Source organism: Camponotus floridanus, unplaced genomic scaffold (assembly GCF_003227725.1).
Source record: "Camponotus floridanus strain SB8 unplaced genomic scaffold, Cflo_v7.5 scaffold18, whole genome shotgun sequence".
NCBI classification, from domain to species: Eukaryota; Metazoa; Arthropoda; class Insecta; order Hymenoptera; family Formicidae; genus Camponotus; species Camponotus floridanus.
In genome coordinates, this window is record NW_020229303.1 from 3,047,503 (window position 1) to 3,066,819 (window position 19,317).

At 29.2% G+C, this 19,317-nt stretch overlaps 6 protein-coding genes across 8 annotated transcripts; 3 read left to right on the forward strand and 3 right to left on the reverse strand.

Annotated features, from left to right (window-relative positions):
* Window positions 1-59: 59 nt before the first annotated feature.
* Window positions 60-2,165, forward strand: LOC105250939 (succinate dehydrogenase [ubiquinone] cytochrome b small subunit, mitochondrial). The gene is made up of 5 exons (XM_011257339.3): window positions 60-94; window positions 172-350; window positions 1,345-1,490; window positions 1,574-1,758; window positions 1,866-2,165. The coding sequence occupies exons 2-5, from the start codon at window positions 296-298 to the stop codon at window positions 2,071-2,073; spliced, it is 594 nt and encodes a 197-aa protein (XP_011255641.1). The 5' UTR covers window positions 60-94; window positions 172-295; the 3' UTR covers window positions 2,074-2,165.
* Window positions 2,166-2,359: 194 nt separating this feature from the next.
* On the reverse strand, window positions 2,360-3,362 carry LOC105250937 (probable pterin-4-alpha-carbinolamine dehydratase). The gene is made up of 3 exons (XM_011257337.3): window positions 3,155-3,362; window positions 2,649-2,768; window positions 2,360-2,573 (listed from the first exon to the last, which is right to left on the reverse strand). The coding sequence occupies exons 1-3, from the start codon at window positions 3,278-3,280 to the stop codon at window positions 2,400-2,402; spliced, it is 420 nt and encodes a 139-aa protein (XP_011255639.1). The 5' UTR covers window positions 3,281-3,362; the 3' UTR covers window positions 2,360-2,399.
* Window positions 3,363-3,642: 280 nt separating this feature from the next.
* Window positions 3,643-5,669, reverse strand: LOC105250936. Its single transcript, XM_011257336.3, has 5 exons — window positions 5,516-5,669; window positions 4,791-5,192; window positions 4,442-4,637; window positions 4,112-4,327; window positions 3,643-4,049 (listed from the first exon to the last, which is right to left on the reverse strand). Exons 1-5 carry the CDS (start codon window positions 5,580-5,582, stop codon window positions 3,785-3,787), a joined length of 1,146 nt encoding a protein of 381 aa, XP_011255638.1. The 5' UTR covers window positions 5,583-5,669; the 3' UTR covers window positions 3,643-3,784.
* Window positions 5,670-7,535: 1,866 nt separating this feature from the next.
* LOC112637556 lies at window positions 7,536-10,618 on the reverse strand. 2 transcript variants are annotated; one of them, XM_025407576.1, is made up of 3 exons: window positions 10,599-10,618; window positions 8,047-9,644; window positions 7,536-7,932 (listed from the first exon to the last, which is right to left on the reverse strand). In XM_025407576.1, exons 2-3 carry the CDS (start codon window positions 9,634-9,636, stop codon window positions 7,711-7,713), a joined length of 1,812 nt encoding a protein of 603 aa, XP_025263361.1. In that variant the 5' UTR covers window positions 9,637-9,644; window positions 10,599-10,618; the 3' UTR covers window positions 7,536-7,710. The 2 variants fall into 2 exon arrangements, with proteins under 2 accessions (XP_025263361.1, XP_025263360.1); XM_025407575.1 differs by having other exon boundaries at window positions 10,496-10,612.
* Window positions 10,619-11,283: 665 nt separating this feature from the next.
* On the forward strand, window positions 11,284-13,153 carry LOC105250962 (protein CLP1 homolog). The gene is made up of 3 exons (XM_025407579.1): window positions 11,284-11,611; window positions 11,688-12,745; window positions 12,910-13,153. Exons 1-3 carry the CDS (start codon window positions 11,513-11,515, stop codon window positions 13,019-13,021), a joined length of 1,269 nt encoding a protein of 422 aa, XP_025263364.1. The 5' UTR covers window positions 11,284-11,512; the 3' UTR covers window positions 13,022-13,153.
* Window positions 13,154-13,666: 513 nt separating this feature from the next.
* On the forward strand, window positions 13,667-18,989 carry LOC105250934 (transcription factor TFIIIB component B'' homolog). Of its 2 annotated transcripts, none has more exons than XM_011257333.3 (6): window positions 13,667-13,809; window positions 14,307-14,870; window positions 15,021-15,453; window positions 15,539-15,978; window positions 16,455-16,568; window positions 18,060-18,989. In XM_011257333.3, exons 2-6 carry the CDS (start codon window positions 14,336-14,338, stop codon window positions 18,884-18,886), a joined length of 2,349 nt encoding a protein of 782 aa, XP_011255635.1. In that variant the 5' UTR covers window positions 13,667-13,809; window positions 14,307-14,335; the 3' UTR covers window positions 18,887-18,989. The 2 variants fall into 2 exon arrangements, with proteins under 2 accessions (XP_011255635.1, XP_019882969.1); XM_020027410.2 differs by lacking the exon at window positions 13,667-13,809 and adding an exon at window positions 13,866-14,013.
* Window positions 18,990-19,317: the final 328 nt, after the last annotated feature.

Genomic DNA, 19,317 nt, shown 5'->3' on the forward strand with positions numbered 1-19,317 from the left:
CGAAGATCTCTTTGTCCTGATTGGTCAATTAAATGCTACTCTACCTCTCGAGTAAGATTTTCGAACATACCCGAAATATAGAGATTATGCAAAGGTGCACGTGAAAAACATATCTATTTCGTTGAAAAAAATATTCATATATATGTATAAATTAAAATTCTTTCATTCTAGAAAATCTGCTTTCGTTCTAATAAACGCGAATTATTTCGAATAAGGATCGATCGCTGCGAGCGGTTGTCTCTTATCTTTTGATCCGAGTTAACGTCAAATATAATAAAAGCAATTTTGATATAAAATGAATTTAGGAAGAATGGCTAATATTAACATTTTTCGCAAAGTCCGGCAGCTTGGTAAGTTTTATTCGAGATCTGCGACAGTTTCAAACGCGCGTCTGCTTTATTTCGTGAATTGGATAGAATTTTCCTTACACAACCTCAAAATGCTTTTACATAATCTCTCTCATAATAAGCAGAAAATGTAAAAAAAATTTCAATCAATGGATATATATATTTTTTAAATGTTTTAATTACGTGTAATAAAATGTTTTATTGTAAATTAAGATTAATTTTTTATTATAAATTAATTATAATATATTTATTATAAATACTACATTTTACTTAGCAACACACAATATAATACTAGATATATAAATAAATTTTTCACGCTATTTTTTATGAAATTTGATATTAACAGAATTATACATGTAATACATTTTAATCATGAAGGTAATCTTCATTATTTTCATCCAAGTTCTGAATCGATACAAATTTTTTCATGAATTCGTCAAGCCATTTTTTATTTCTTTTGATAATTCTAAATTTTAGAAATATCTGTTAAACAAGACATGCTATTTCAATTGGAATAAATTCTAAAAGTACCTTCAGTTGAATATCAGGTAGGGCAAAAGAACCTAATCAAATTCCAATAATATATCTTTGATCAATTTTGCCACACGAGACCAAGCATTATCATGCAAGAATTTAATTAAACAGTAATCTTTTCATGTAAAAAGTCGTTTTTTTTCTTCCCAATTTATTGTTTAAATGAAATAACTGAATATTAGCAATCTCCAATTACTGTTTTGTCAAGTTTAAGTAATTCATAGCAATTCATATCCTATTTATTATAAATTTGTAATCTACTACTTATCTGAAAGATAGAAGAAAGTATTGATAAATAATTATTTTTCTAATTAAATTATATCTGTATAATTTGTTAATAAACATTGAAAACATAAAAAATAAACATAAAAATAAAAACTTATTTATATATCTAATATATATTAAAAAAACAATTAAATGTAAAATTAAATTTATATACCAATTACAAATGATTTTATTGCAGAGATGTTGATTAAACCTGGTAGTTTACTCCAGACCTACAGATGTAATCCAATGCACTTCCCCAAATCTACTTCAAGTCTTACAAATTTGAATCGTAGCACAACACCTAATGCAAGCAATTATACAAAATGTCGTGTCTTGTCCAAGGTTGATAGCAAAATTTTCTAAAAGAAATAAGAGTAAGTACATATTTATATAAAACACACTTTATTTTGTTTTATTCTTTCCAGTTACCTGTACAATCAACAGTTAGTGTGACTCGTGCAGCAAGCACTCATGGTGATCATGTACGCTTGTGGTTGATGGAAAGAATAGTGTCTGCATCTTTCTTGTCACTAGTACCTGCTGCTCTGCTCTTTGAAAGCAAATTTATTGAAATAATATTGGCAGCTGCAATTGTCATGCATACACATTGGTAATTAATTTTCTCTTATAATGTTAATTTTGTGCTGTTTTTAATATTTTCTATGAATTTCTTGCATATTGTAAGATAGAAAATTGGAGAGAATAAATTTATTACAGGGGATTGGAGGCTATTGTAATCGATTATGTACGGCCTGCTGTGGTAGGACCAGTAGCTCCAAAAATAGCATTCTTAATGTTAAATCTACTTTCCATCGCAACTCTTGCTGGTCTGTTTGTGTTAATTTACAATGGTCCTGGTATTGTAAACATCATTAAACAAGGTTGGGCAATAGGTAAAGACAAAGAAAAACAAAGATCTAATTAGATGTTATCATTAAAATACAGAAATAACTTGTTTATATTAGTATATGAAGAATTTTTCAAAAGAGATAGTAGTTTGTAAATTATTCGGGAATAAATTATTTACTATAACAACATGTATTATGCTTTATTTCTTTGCTATTTGTATTATAATTGCAGTTTAGAATATATATAATATATATATAATGGGCTAAAGGAATTTATTGCACATTAATATTTCTTACAAGTCAATAACAACCAATATTTCTCATTATTGTCATTAATGTGTATATAATAAGTAGACGAATAGATAATGCTTCGATTGGTCATAATAGATAAGCCAAGTGAGTTTTATTTGCCAGCAACCTTGTCTATAAAAGTAGCCAGTTTCACATCCCTTTGTGACAAGCCATTTACATCATGAGAAGATAAAGTAATATTCACTTTATTATAAACATTGAACCATTCAGGATGATGATCCATCTTCTCAGCCTGTAAGGCCACTCTTGTCATAAATCCAAAAGCCTAAAAATTAGAACATAACGTAATGAAACAAATGTAATGATTGTATATAAATATCATCAAATACATACAACATACCTCATTAAAATTCTTAAATACAAACTCCTTATAGATTGCATCTCTATCCGACTGAACAGTCCATCCTGATGAGAGCAAAGGATTCAAATTCTGCTCTCTTTCCTCTGGTGTAAGCTTACTCTAATAAAGATTAATACACAGTCAAACAGTTATCAAACACAGTCATCAGTTATCACAAACTAAATTATCAATATATGATATACATTCTCTTATAAAATTATAGTCAAATGTGATTTTATTTTATGCGATTATTCACATCGTGAGATTGTTGCGATCATCAGTCGTCGTATAATTATGTTTTCATGCGCAATAAATTTTTTATATACATATTCATATGCGAGAATATAAGATTTGTGTAACAAGTGGTCGGCTAGATTTGTATCACTTTCACCATCAAATAATTCATTCAGACAAATAAATTAAAAACATTTTTAACTGCTCGAGATTCTCTCGCTATTCGATTTAAATATTCTTTTTCAATTGAAAAATTCTAATGAAGTGCTTACCATTTTTGTTCTCTTCGAAGTAGCGGCAGATAAATCTCTATGTTTCACCACTATGCGCGATATGCACTTTCGAATGTGATTCCCTCCCCTTCCCTCTATCGCTCGCACGGTCAATAAGGCTATCATGTCGAAAGCTTGTTATTCCGTATGTATAATTTCAAGATATTGGATTCTTGTTTGGGAAAGCGTAATTAACACTTTGTTATTTCGGAGCAAGTTAGAAAATCTATGCGTAACGATAAACCCCCAATTTCTGAATGCTCCTCTAACCTCTTCCTCAACTACTAAAATTTATATTGGTTTCAGAGACCAGATATAATATATACGGAGTTGATAAAAGTAACGTGCAATTTTGAAAAAAAAATTCTTTAAATACTTAAAAATTAATTCATTAAATACATTTGAATAAAACCTCTCATTGTAATTTTAACAAAATTCTCTTATTTTCAAAATTCTTCCAAGATGTATAAAATGCAAATATGTATATATATATATTTCATGTATTTACATAGTTCATCAAACATTAACATAATGTCTGTGCAAAATGTTCATCAACATCATAAATATTGAGACGTTAAACAAATAAAATTGTATCGTCAATTATGTTGAAATAAATTTTGTATAACAAAATTATTGATTGGATTTTCTTGAGTTTTTTCCTCTCTTAATAAAAGATACTGGAGAAGGTAATGGAACTTTAAGCATAATGATATTTTTATCCTTTTTAGAAGACACTGCTCCAATAACTTTCACAAAATTCAGCAGTTTCTTGAGACCGGTTTTCCTTTTCATTATAACTCGAAACTGTTCAAGATCCAATTCAAAGTTCCATATCATCAGTGCAAGGATCAAGCAGTGTATAAGGCCTTTATCTTTCATAATATTTGGTCTCGTTCTGTAAAAGAAAATTTTTGAAAATTTCTTTTCTTATAATTGGTGCATGTGATCGAAACTTACCGTCCATTCGTGCTGGGCACGCTATATGTGTCAATGATGTGTTGATTCACTTCTTCAGAAATTGGACATACGACAACATCGCGTTTCTTCACATCCTTTAATAATAAGTCGCACCATGCATTGATCATTTCAATATAGAGTAAGAGAGCAACCTTATTTACATTATCTGGATCCGATTGAATAAATTTCAAAGTATTCTTAAAAAATGTACTTTTCCTATATGATCAGAAATATATAAGTAATTATATAATAGCATTGTATATTTGAATACACATACACAGAGAGATATAGAAAAATAGATTACAAAACTTGTAAAGAAACTTAAATTACCCTTCTTCATTAAAATCTCCATTAAGAACTTCCATTGCATACTCATATAACATTTCTAGTTTACTTTTTGGGATAATGTCGTCTATATTGTATACATCTTTGACATTAGTCGCATCCCTGTTACATGTTGGTAATAGTGTATTTGAGATACAGTCATCAGTTGGAACTGATAAATCTAGCCTGTCAATTTCAATATCTGCCAGAAGATAAAAACAAGACAGTAAGATTTTGTATGAAATATAAATATTAAATATAATATTACTGATTAGATGCTTTTTAAATGACGGTATATATGTAGGTACATATTGACATAAAATTTAGTTATATAATAATAAAAAGAATTACTCACTTGACACTGTGTTTTCAAGTTGTTCTTTGATAGAATTAACATCCATTTTTATTTTTTCGAACTGCTCAGTTCTACGTTTGACTTTCTTCGATCCAAATTGTTTATTCAATGTAACAATCTTTTCATCTATATTGTCCTTGTTATCTTCAAAATCAGGCTTTTCAAGTACTGGGGTTACCTGCCATCGTTCTGCTTCAAATAAACGTACTTTGCCTGTTTTCTTATTATGGAGTACTAACATCGTTCGTGTCGATTCCTTTTCAACATCTGGTCTGTAACCTTTATATACAATCTGTCCATTTGATAAGGCCAAAACAGTTTTATCTTTCCTTTGATCATGAAATAAGCCACATGATATCTCTTTGTCCTCTTCATCTTTAAGCTTACCATTCTGAAAATTTACTATAGGACAAAACTTTTATTTATATTTATAAAAAAACCCATCTGAATGCTTTTTTTCTCTCTCTCTCTCTCAAATCATTGACAATTATTTAAATAATTAAACGAGGGCTAAAATGATGATATTTTGAATTTAATTATAATTATTATAATACATATATATATACAAAATGTGATATTAACATAAGCATAAATTCTAAATTGATGTTAGTGAATTGAAAAAAATTTATGGCTAACATTCTAATTTGTAATTATTATTAGATATAATAAATCGGAATAGAAACGACGCTATTATTTAAGTATAACGCAACGCATGTCTATCTTACCAATAATTGGTTGGATTTTGTTAGGTTGCACAATGACATCTTCGATAACTGCTTTGAATCGCTTCATTTTTTATTTAATTAGATGCTTCATTAAAAGATTCTCCACGCGCTTTGTATAGGTTATGTTATCGTCGCACTTCCATCGCGGTATTTTTCCGACGCATGTGCGCTATGCTTTACATACGCATGCGCAGATGCGCGTCTAATCACGTGACGCGTGGTCACGTGTGATTGCGCGTATTTACAAATAGATTTTTATATTTCCTACAGATTTTTTCAAATGGGTTCGATGGGCTCGGATATAATTAAAGAATGATGATTATGATGATGATGAGGATGATTATGATGATGATGATTTACTAATTTAAGCATTAAAATCCTCGAAAAACACAAATTTTGCAAAATATTTTAAATATTTCCTCCGTTATATAAAATATAAAAAATTCCAATGTTTCACTCTAATACAGTAAATTTTTTTTACATTATATTTTATTATAGTTTTTATAATAGTATAATGTACGTTTTGATGATTAATGCTCTATATAATACAATTATATATAACAATTAATTAAAATATTATTAACGGATTTTCAACTATCCAGGTTTAATATTATGTATCTGTTATGTATGACTTTTGCAGAAAATATATGTTGTACTTATTATATCTTTTAATATTCTTCTTTTAATATTTTCCATATAAACTTATGACTTATAAAATTTCATGCGGATGGATCTGTCGGAACCGATCCTCTCGCGATTCGACGTATTATGCATAGTAAAAGACGAAGTCGATCCCATGCAAGATTGTCATCTGGCCAAATTTGTCGTTAATTCGCATATTAAACATCATTCGAAAAGCCCAGCAAGAACACAGGGCAAATATTTTATGTATTATAACATACATGTATATATTTTTACACACACATACATTTACACGCACGCGGAATATTAATTTTAATTATAGAAATAATTATTTATAAATATTATTTATTATTTATAAATTTTTTTAATTTGCAGATTACTTAAACGATTATTTATTAAATAATTAATATATCGTGGAATTTTTCATTATTGCTAATTATTTGGATTCCATTATTTTATATTATATTTATTTTACTACTCTTTTTCAAAGCCAGATTCTTCAATGTAATTTTTAGTTTTGCATTTCAAAAGCTTGATTTCTAGAGAGCTAAATAAATAAATGAAAATGATATTGAGAAGAAGAAAACACACATATATATACATAAATAAATAGTAATATATTGAAAGAAATATATAACATATTAATATATTAGTATATTTAAATCATAAATTATTATTAATAATAAATTATTTATACTAATATTGTTTTATTTGTATTACCTCGTTTTTCTTGGATATTTCTTATTTAAAATTTGATAATTGCGTAAATTAGCAAAAAAGTACTACAAAAGTAAAATAAACTGCTGTGAGCAAGAAGTATTATTAAATTATTTTTTTTTAATTTATCTTTTCAATTTTCTCTCTTAAAATTTTATTAATCATCTAAAAGTACTGTGTTAATATAATAAATTTATAAACACACATTATATATCATCACATAAACATTTTTTCTACATATAAATACATAATTATTAATTAGATTTGATACTAACTTCTAAATCTGATATTAAAAAATATCTAGTCAGGTTTAGAGTAATTAAAAAATACAAAGAGATGAGTTTGAAAATACTTTAATACTTAAATATATATACAATGTGTAAATAAGCATTTATACCATACTAATCTACAATTTTATTTCCCAATGCAACTATATACCAACATTAAGTGTCTCCCTTTCTTCATAAGTTATATCTAAAATTATCGTAGAAAAATAATATATATATATTTATAATGTACCGTTATATTATTATACAGTTATAAAAATTATATTATTATACAGTTATAAAAAGTTACTTTGTTACAAGTATTGTTAAAAATATTACAAAAAAAATATTAGAATCTTTTAGAAAATTTACACAATTAAAAAAATTATAATACACTTGGAAAAAGAATAATACTTGTTTACACCATAACTTTTTTGAAAAATTAGTTAGGAAAAATTAGATAGGAAGCGTGAGAAACGTGTTTGTTGATTTATAGTTTATTATTTATGTTTTGAACTTTTAGGTATTCCTAAATTTTTAAATATGCATTTTAATGATGTGTCTTCTGTATTACTCAATGAATAAGTTATATTCATCGATTTCTTCGAACGTACTATTAATAGTTTTTATCCATTCATTTATTCGTTTCTCATTTTCTTTTGCGGACTTTGTAGATTTTTTTTTCTTTATATGATGTTTCACGTTTTTTTTCTCCTCTTTTTCTTCTTCACCACTATCTTCTGAAAGGTCGAAATTTACGGCTCGTTTTCTTTTGTATGAATGCTGAGGTGGCTGTAATATTTTAAATGTCAATTAATAGTGATATATGATAGTGAATAGTGAATAGTGAGATATCATATGATAAATGTAAAAAATATATTGCTACACTATTAATAATATAAATACCTTCGAAAAATGCGAGGGCTCTAAATCCATGAATAAAGGAATTTCAGTTCCAAAATTTGATAGTCTCTCTGTTTCAGACAAGACATCAAATGTGTCAGAAAAATTGAGAAAATTTACAACATTTTTATCTTCTTGCTTCTCTGTAAGTGATTTGTCAACTTCAACATGCTCTTGATTTGATGCTTGTTTGTTGTCATTAATATCCGGTTTTGTTTGCAATAAGTTCTTTATTTCTCCCAGCGAAATTCTAGCAGGTACTGCAGGTGCTTGTACAACATGTTTGTTTGTATTTATCGCCTGAACATTTTCTGAAGTTTGATTAGTTGGAAGATTCTTTCGAATTATATTGTGTTTTTTGTGGAAAGTCGTTTTCTTTTTCTTTTCTTTTTCTCTTCCACATTTATTTTTTTTATTCATCTCCATATTTTCTTTATCTTCTTCAATATTTTCTTTATTTTTAATATTTTCTTTATTTATTTCTATATTTTCTTTATTCATTTCCATATTTTCCTTATTATTTTCCAATCTTAACTTTGGCGTACTTTGAATAAAATGTTTAGATCGAGAAAACATTGGTAATGTCGGAGGTCGCCAAGGACTTCCCAGATCCAAGGTACTTGTCTTCAAGATAGGAGACAGAGATTTAGTCAATAATGAACAATTCAACGTGTTATTTTGTTGCTTTATCGAGGTTTTATTATCAAATATATTTTTTGGCCGAAAGGGCTCAATATTGGGTGATGATTTAATGACTGTAATATTATCTGCATTTTCGACAGATATAATTTTTGGTATCTTCTTTTCTATATTTTCCTCCATTGATTCTCTTCCCCCTTGAATATCTGTATTTATGTTTGATGATGCAATTTTACTCATAGTATCTTCCTTTACTGATTCTTCTACTATCTGAATATTTGTATCTGTTCTTGGTACCTCAGTTTTTTTATCTTCCTTTGTCGATTCTGTAACTATTAATCCTATTGCAGAATCTGAAGGATTATTTTGCGTAGGCTTCATAGGATTCGTACTAAGTTCAAAAGATTTATTTTCTTGATTGTTAATTATTTTCGATTGTATAGTAACCTTTTTACGTGTAGTCTTCTTAGTTGTCTTGTCTTTCTTTTTGTTAATTTTTTTCTTCTGTTTTTTCTTAGTAGTTTTCTCTCTTGTATCATTAATATCAAACATAAAATCATATACATCATTCTTATTTTCTACAGATTTCTCAAAAGACTTCATGGCTTTGTATACAGGTACTTTTTTATTGTCTTTCAAATTTAACTTTTCTATTATTACCGAACTGTCTCGCTGCTTTAATGGAATATATTGCTGCAGCAATTTTGAATCTTCACAGTAATTTTTTTTATTCCGACGGGAACGCAAGCGTCTTGATAATGGCAGACTGTTATTTGCAGATATATTTGTTTTTGATACATGTAAACTTTTATCTTTTGCACTAATATTAATCTTTTGTGAACTTTTATTGGTAGTAATGATTTTTTTAGATCTGAGTTTTCTAGATGCAGCTTTTGAAGATGGTTCACGAGAATTCAGACGAGAAGAACGTGTAGATACTCCAGTTGTAGACATTATGATTTCTGGAAACATAATAATTATTTATTTATTATATATTATATATTCCTAATACACAATATATTTATTTATTATTTTTGATATATAATCTTATAGCAAATTTAATTTATTGCATTTTAGTGTATATTAAGTGCTATTTAGATTAAATATAATTTGGGAAATTCTTTAGTTATTATATCAATTTCAATATTAATCAAATAGAGAATTGAATAAATGTCTTAGAACTTATATCTGAAGATGATTTTTCTAATTTATATTAACAAAAAATTTATATTGCTATTTATATTAACATGAAAATAATAATTTGATATAATTATTATCTTACATAATTGATTAAATATTGCATTCATGCTTATATAATAAATATTTTTCTTGTCTACTTAGATTGACATTGCAGCGTATCTCCAGATATATAAACTCTATGAGTGTACATCAATGCATGCAACCAAATTCATTATTACTTTATGAGAAATTTTGATAAAAAATATGAGAAACTTTGAAAAAATTATTAAAGATATTAATATTAACATAAAACTTAATTATATATTTCTTAATAAAATAAAGGTTAGAATTTATTGCGGTAAAAAAAAAAGTATATAAAGATTCTAATTTTTTCCCATACAGTGTATATAATATTTTACATATACGTAGAGATTATTTTACATATACGCGACATAATACAATTCTCGTTATAAACGATACTAAATTAACTTTTCTTCTTTTTAATACAAAAAAACATCTTATGACGTATGTCAACTTCCAGCGGTAATGAGAGGGAGATGTTGAATACGAATTGTAAATCAGAACTATATGTTTGTCGAGCACGTTTGATTGTGGAAATTTAATAAAAACGTACCACGTTATTACACTCCGTATAGGTGACAGATATATAAGCTCATCAAACAAAGACGTAAATTTTTTGACAGCGTAACTACGCAAAAGCATCACAACGTACTTACATAAAAAGCGTCGATGTCACGATTGCCAACTTGAGAAGCAAACTTGTCCAGTGATCAGATGAGCAACTAGCCGTAATCACAATTGACCAATCAGAGCAAAGCAATTTGTCGGTCGGCTACTCTGATTGGTCAATTCCAACCGCAACCAAGCCCGCAGCCCGTACGTTTGTTCTTTTTGCTAGGAACTTTCAGGAATTTTTTGCGCTCGAAACGAGACAAATCATGGACGTAAGAAATACTGGACAGAGCATAAAGTACTCTTTTAGACGAGGGATGTGAAATCTGAGGGGTAAGGGGTTTATTGTCGCGGCCATCTTAGATGCATCAGATTTAGCGTCTATTTTCACGTCGCACGGTAAATCGAATAAAATATGAGAGATTCCGTGAAATCATCTATCATCTGAAATCGCTGTGTTATTCCGAATCATTTTTGAATATTAAGAAATTCAAAAATATCACACTCCGTGAAATTAATATCCGTCGCCATCTTACATGCCTCATATTCCGTTGCAGTAGACATTTCTTTCCCCTCACCCTTTGAGCTTCACCCCCGCAGCAATACACTCTGTCCAGTATTTCTTACGTCCATGGGATTGTGGAACTGGGCCTTAAGGCGTAAGACTTAAGAAATTGATCAATCACAGTCAAGTATTAAGAGAATATTCGACTGTGATTGGTCAATTTCTTTTCTTCCCGCTCTTTGCGGTTTCCTAAAGATTTCTGCGATTAAAATGAAATTACAGAGTGAGAAAGAGAATTGTTTTTTTATATATATTAGCTATTTGAATGTAACTATATAAAGTATTGAAGGGATAGAAAACGACAGATCTACATCGAATAAGCAAGAATAAATTTTGGTAACCCATTAGCTCTACTTATTCTGTAAAAAGCAACTTCTAACCTATTTGAAGAAAATGTCTGATGAAAAATCGACAGTGCAAGAATTTAAGTTAGATCCGGATTGTGAATTGAGATTTGAAGTAGAAAGTAAGAATGAAAAAGTTACATTGGAGGTAATATAATTTTTTTTTAATTTAACTTATAAATTTCTTTAATTAGCGAAATTTATCTAGAATTGTATAATTGCAGTTAAAAAGTGGCCTGGCAGAAGTATTTGGGACAGAATTGGTAAAGGGTAAAAAGTACGAATTCATTGCTGGTGCAAAAGTTGCGATTTATACTTGGCAAGGTTGCACTGTTGAGTTAGTTGGAAAAACTGATGTTAGTTATGTTGCAAAAGAGACACCTATGGGTTTGTATCTCAATTGCCATGCAGCGATGGAAAGGATGAGAGAGACTGCAGAAAAGGATGACACTAGAGGTCCAATAACGATGGTTGTGGGCCCCTGTGATGTAGGAAAGTCCACACTTTGTAGAATATTGCTGAATTATGCTGTAAGAATGGGCAGAAGACCGATTTTCGTTGATCTCGATGTTGGCCAGGGACATATAGCGATTCCTGGTACTGTGGGTGCTCTGTTGGTGGAACGGCCGTCTAATGTAGTAGAAGGATTCAGCCAACAAGCCCCGCTGGTTTTTCATTTTGGACACAAAACACCGCAAGCCAATGTGACATTGTACAATTTACTCGTCACTCGTTTGGCAGAGGTTTGCTCGGATAGGCTACAAGCTAATAAAAAGGCTAAAGCCTCTGGCATTGTTATAAACACATGTGGCTGGGTTAAAGGGGACGGTTACAAATTGCTCACACATGCTGCGCAAGCATTTGAAGTGGATGCGATCCTTGTACTAGATCAGGAGAGACTCTATAATGAACTGGTGAGAGATATGCCAGACTTTGTGAAAGTAGTTTTTCTACCGAAGAGCGGTGGAGTTGTCGAAAGGAGTCAAGCACAGAGGACTGAAGCGAGAGATCAGGGCGTCAGGGAGTATTTTTATGGCTCTCGAACTCCTCTATATCCACACAGTTTCGAGGTGAAATGGAGCGAGGCAAGGCTATATAAGATCGGGGCACCCGTTTTACCGGCTTCCTGCATGCCATTGGGTATGAAGGCAGAAGATAATTTGACAAAATTAGTGGCCGTTACGCCGGGACCTAGTTTGTTGCATCATCTTTTGTCTGTCTCATTTGCTGATTCTCCCGAGGATGATGTTGTGCAGACTAACGTCGCCGGATTTGTCTGCGTGTTAGTATACAATTTATTATAAAAATTTTATGTTATAAAATTCCATATTTTATATTTGTTGTTATTAATACTAATTATTATTATTATTATGCACATAATTTTTTCTTATGCACAAAAATATATTATTTATTACATTATTATTATTATTATTATTACATTTGCAGAACCAATGTGGATGTCGAGAGGCAAACGTTCACTGTACTCAGCCCACAACCTAGACCACTGCCGAATACAGTCTTGTTATTATCAGACATACAATTTATGGACAGTCATTAGCAACTAGACAATTTATTATCAATTAGTAAATGTAAAAATGTATAAAAATATGAGTAATAATCAAAGAAAATTTTTTTACAATATTAGAAACGTTTAAGATAATATAAAGAATAATTTACTCATACACACACACACACACAAATGTAATATTTTTTGTAAAATATATATACATTTATAAGAATTTATATTATTAATTATCTGTGTATGTTGTGATCACATACACAAATACAAATCACATATACAAATTAATCTCATTATTGCGAAGAAAGATCAAAAGTTAAAAAATACATAATTGAAATAGCCTTTATAAATTTATCATTTTCATAATATATGATTTGTATCAATTGATTTATATATCCATCTCCCTTCTAAAAAAGTGATAATAAAATTAATAATGTAGAAAAAAACTACAGATGTAAGGAAATATTGAAAAGATAATTGATTTAAAAGATTAAACATTGATTAACTGATTTTTGTTCATTGTTGACAATTATTAAAGTTAAAAATCGACGCGTATGTGTACTTGTTGTATGTGTGCATAGGTATGTATATGTATGTGCAGAGGTATGTATATATGGCATAGATATGTATGTATATGTATATGCATATATATATATATGTATATATTCGTACATACTTGTGCAGTTCGATCCGGCCGCGTGCGTTTTCAAGAATGAAACGAGTACAAAGCGGTTTTCCATTGAGCAGAAAATTATAAAAAAAATATGATGTTTATTGATTCTCAAAGAACTTGCGCCTCGTTTGCATTGAAGTAACAAATTGCGTTGGTAAGTGATGACAATGGACCAACCTCAAAGCGAACGCTGTAACAGATATGTTAATTTCTTAACATGACTTTGTGTCATACGTAACTACGGATTTGAATTAAATGCGAAAATTAAACCAGAAATTTTCACATTGGCGATGATATAATACTTAAGTGAAATAGAGAAGCATTATCGTTACAGCTGTTGACGCTTTAAAAGTCACATGTATGTTTTGTCATTTTTTCCGCGTTAATCTATTCATTTGGAAACTAGATAAATAATAAATAAATAATAAAATATATAAATAATAATTTTTACATGAATCTCAACTTTTATCAGTTTTTATTAATTATAAATTTATTTTAGAACAAAGAAAGTTTTATTAATTAAGATACTTTTCTGTTACTTGTTTTGTATTTGTAGTTTGTATATATTGTGTGCGAGTGTCTACAATCTATAAATATTATATTATAATTCATGGATTTTTATTAATTTATTGATATTTATTTTTTATATAGATTTTATATATAGCTTTTAAAAGGTAAACATGCGTCGAGCACGTATTAAAGCTTTGGCCAGTGTGCCAATTCGAAAGAACCCTGTACAAGATACAGCAGCTCCTGCTGATGGAAGTGAGCTGTTTGATAAAGAACAAAAAAAGGAAGATGCATCTAAGCCAGAGTATGAACCAGAAGTTATCAAAGATGTCGCGGAAGTAAAGAAACAGACAGAAGAAAGTATATCTTCTGATACTGAAGTGTTGGAACAAAAAGTCATTAAAGAAAATGCAAAGATATTAGAAGAGACTAGTAAGAAAGAACAAATAAAACCTAGTTTTGTAGAGCCAGAACCAATCGTAGTTAAAAAATCAGATTCTCAAGAATCATGTTCTCAAAAAAAACCAAATTCTCAAGAACTATGTGCTCAAATAAAACCAAGTTCTCAAGAATTATGTGCTCAAGTAAAACCAGATTCTCAAGAATTATCCAATCAAATAAATGACAAGCCTGAAAAATCTATTGATCATTTGGTTCAGAAGACTGTCCCACTGCCAGATACACCATCGACAGGAATAGATATAAGTAAGGTTTATGTAAAATCATTAAAAAATTTATATACTGGAAAACACTTAAAAATATTTTATCACAGTTTGATTTTTCTATTAAAATATGTTATAATTTTTCTGTTACTTACATTTTGTACATAAATTTTGAAATATATATTTTTTTCAGCTTCTCCTACAAAAAATCGTCTATGTTTTATGAGACCTGTACCAAGATTAGACACTGGTGGTAGAGTAAGAAAGAATAGCATACAAGGAAGTGGTGCAAGTGCGAGCGAATCCGAGGATGAGCATGGCAAAAGAACAGTATCCGTTGTGCCGAGTCGCATACGGAATGATTCTATTTGTTCCATACAGAGCAATAAGGAAAGTAGTACTGCTGACAATCAAAATATCTATCCGAAAATTAAAGCGATGCAGAAGAGACGCATGCAAATTTCGGAATCGGCGAGAAAGCTAGCCGAAGCGAGAAGGGAATTCTTATTGAAACATGAAAATAAAACGCCCGATAAAAGTCAGATGAAAATGTATGATTTTATATATTATAATCCTGTAACGAATCCTATGAAATCGAAAGATCAACAAAGAATAATTGCAGCACAGTAAGTATATTGAATTATAATGATAAAGTACAAAACATTATCTATATATCGATACTCTATAAATTTAATTTCATTTTTTGTCCAGACCGATAGAAATGCAGGAAGAAGAAGAACAGGAAGATGATCCGATGAGAAAGATTCCTGCGCCGCAAGTGAAAGTCGGTCCTGATGGTCAGTTGATAATAGACGAACAGAGTACAACGATACAACACACAGATGCAAAAAGAGTTAGAGAAATAATGTCGAAAGATATTATTATTGAAGAGGGTGTTTGCAATAATGGTGGTTTCTATACGAAGCATAAGAGAAGCAAGGATTGGCCAAAATGGGAAACGCTTAAATTTTATAGAGTCTTGAACGTAGTTGGTACAGATTTTCTTTTGATGCAGACTCTATTTCCAAATAGGACTAGACAAGAAATTAAACAAAAGTACAAGAAAGAAGAAAGAGTTAATCGCCCGTTGATCGAAAAAGCTCTGAAATATCATCAAGAGTTTGACACTGAAATGTTAGAGGAACAATTAGGTATGTTCTCTTTCTCTCTTGTAATGTTTGTTATATTTTATTTTTATTAATAATATTGAATTATTAACATTCGACTGCATTATTCAGATATTGACTTAGTATAGTTTTATAATTACCTGTATATATGCTCCTGGACAAAATTAATGCATAATTTTTTTTCACTTTTTCTTTAAAAGCTGATATTTAAATTTTAACGAAAAATTTTAAAGAAAAAGTGAAAAGAAAATTATGCGTTAATTTTGTCGAGGAGTATATAAAAAAATTTTATACACATATAGTACACAATGTAACAATTGAGTAAACAATTACAATTTTCATTGGAGTTTTTGAACTTTAATCATAATATTAAAAATTTACTCTACTTTTATATAGAGCAAATGTTTATTTATTTACTTTATGTGTATATTGATCTGTTGTATTCTGTTTTTTGGAATTTATTTGATTTGTTTGGTTAAAAATCAGAAATTTATTTGTAGCAATGTTACAAAAACTAGAAAATATTCAAAACACACCTGAAAAAAATGAAAAAACAACGGAAAAAGTTAAAAATGGTCAAAATATAACTAAGGCAGCGAAAAAACGCAAGCATCGTGAGTACATTGTAATTTTAATCTTATTTTGAAACGATATTTATATAAAACAAGATATTAATAATCAACAAGATGTATTAATAATCAGAAAACATTTTATATAGATTATTGAAAAATGTAGTCAACCAAACTAGCCAGAAATTTAATTTATTAATACGATGTTTCGATCATATGGTTGTGGTCCTTATCAAGTACATACTACAAAGATTATAAATTGATAAATTAATTGACAGTTACAATATATAACACGCTCAACAAATTAAAATGTAACAATGTTAGTATACCGAAGCCATAAATCAGGAGACCGGCATAGACGATGATCTTATAAATTGCACAAATCACATTAACAAAAACGTTATTTATTAAAAAGATTTAAATTAGAAAGAAATTGATGCGTCCGTGAGAGACTTCGTCAAGAGACTAAAAACAAACGCTATGAGACGGGACTATGTGACCTTTATTATTTTATCGTAAATATTATTTAAATTATCTGTGTCTTTCTGTAGGTTGATTAAATTATTATTAAATTTTTTGATGAAAAACATCTCAGCAATTTCTCTCTTTCGAACATATTTACTAATTTGATAAGTGTCAAATACTAATTTGATCGAGTCATGATTTGTATCGCCTTCTGAAAAATAACGGTTTTAACGTCGTCTACAAAATAACTAAAAAACTAAATAATTTAATTAGACGCGGTAAAGATAATTTACATAATGATAAGACAGGTGTTGTATATAAATTAAATTGTAAAGATTGCAATTTGTCATACATCGGGCAAACAAAAAGACATTTACGTACGCGATTAAAAGAACATTGCAACAATATAAAGTTACATGAATCTAATCATTCGGTCATTAGCAAACATAGATTAGAATCTAGACACGATTTTGACTGGTCGAAACCTAATATTTTGCATAACGAAAAATATGTTCGAAAGAGAGAAATTGCTGTGATGTTTTTCATCAAAAAATTTAATAATAATTTAATCAACCTACAGAAAGACACAGATAATTTAAATAATATTTACGATAAAATAATAAAGGTCACATAGTCCCGTCTCATAGCGTTTGTTTTTAGTCTCTTGACGAAGTCTCTCACGGACGCATCAATTTCTCTCTAATTTAAATCTTTTTAATAAATAACGTTTTTGTTAATGTAATTTGTGCAATTTATAAGATCATCGTCTATCGCCGGTCTCCTGATTTATGGCTTCGGTATACTAACATTGTTACATTTTAATTTGTTGAGCGTGTTATATATTGAAACTGTCAATTAATTTATCAATTTATAATCTTTGCAGTATGTACTTGATAAGGACCACAACCATATGGTCGAAACGTCGTATTAATAAATTAAATTTTTGGCTAGTTTGGTCGACTACATTTTTCAATAATCTTTTGATTATTCGACTAGCGATATTAAGATATTTATTAATTTTATATAGATGTATATTTAGAGTAAATTAATTCACACAACAAATTGTTACAGGATTGGTGGCGAAAAGTATTGGGGAGTGTGAAGCATTCTTAACGTCGAATGCTATTAATGATGAAGAAGCTGAAGATGCAATGATATCGACAAGTGATGAAATTGATGTTGAAATAAATAGCGAAATGGGTGACACTCATCAAATAAGAAAGGGAAGCAAAATGCGAAAAAGACGATTGGATGATAAATCTGATGATTCTGATGATAACAGCGCAAGCGATTTCAATAGCGATTCGGATAGTTCTCCAGAGATTTATCGAATCCGGCCGACTAGATCTGGTAGACAACCGAAGAAGTTAAAAAAGTTGCAAGCGCCCGATGTCAATAAACTTAATACGCCTAATATTAATACGGAATCTGACAGTGACGCTGAAAACAAATCGTCAATAGTTGATAACGAGGTGATACCATCACATGTAGCCGTTGAAGTTACAGAGGTTGCAAATACTTCAAATGAGGGCGGCGAAAGCGCAGAAACATCATGTCCTGAAAATATTACGAGCGTAATACCAAATATAAATCAAATGGAACCAGGATCTTTGGTAATCGTATCGAAGGAATCTGCAGAAGAACCTGGAAACACTATTTTGCAAGTTTATATGGTTAGTTCCAATGTTGATAACACATCGACCGAAGATTCTACGGACCAGAAGAATCTATTGAAACCTTTAACGACAGTAACTAGTGAGTCAGAAACGGTTAAACAGATGACTGAATTTAATGAATTTATGGCAGATCAGCAGAATCTATCGGAACATTTAACGAAAGTTAAACCGGAAATTGCTAAACCGACGAAATCTGAAATTGATGAAAATTTTGAAAAATGATCTTTTGCATTTATACTTAGTTATATAATTCAATTTTAGATAGCATTAAAAAATAACACGTATCTTCAATTTGTTGGGATTGAATATTAATTTATATATAGATTAGAGAAAAATATAAAAAAAGACTGCAAAAAAATGTGCAAAAGAAGACATTTTGTTATACGTTTATAAACTTTTTTTTTAATTATAAGTAAAACTTTTTTTGCAATATTATTTATATAAAATGGTTCTCTAAGGATGAATTTACTTCTCCCGACAAATCGAAGGTGATTTATTGTGATAAGAATTGCGCAATACATATATGCACATTTACTCCTTTAATATTTACTTTTTTATCAAAAGACAATTTCCGTTTTTTATTAAAAGAAAATTTATATTTATATATAAATATTCAATTTTAATAACAGTATTGGAGCATTTCATGTTATGAG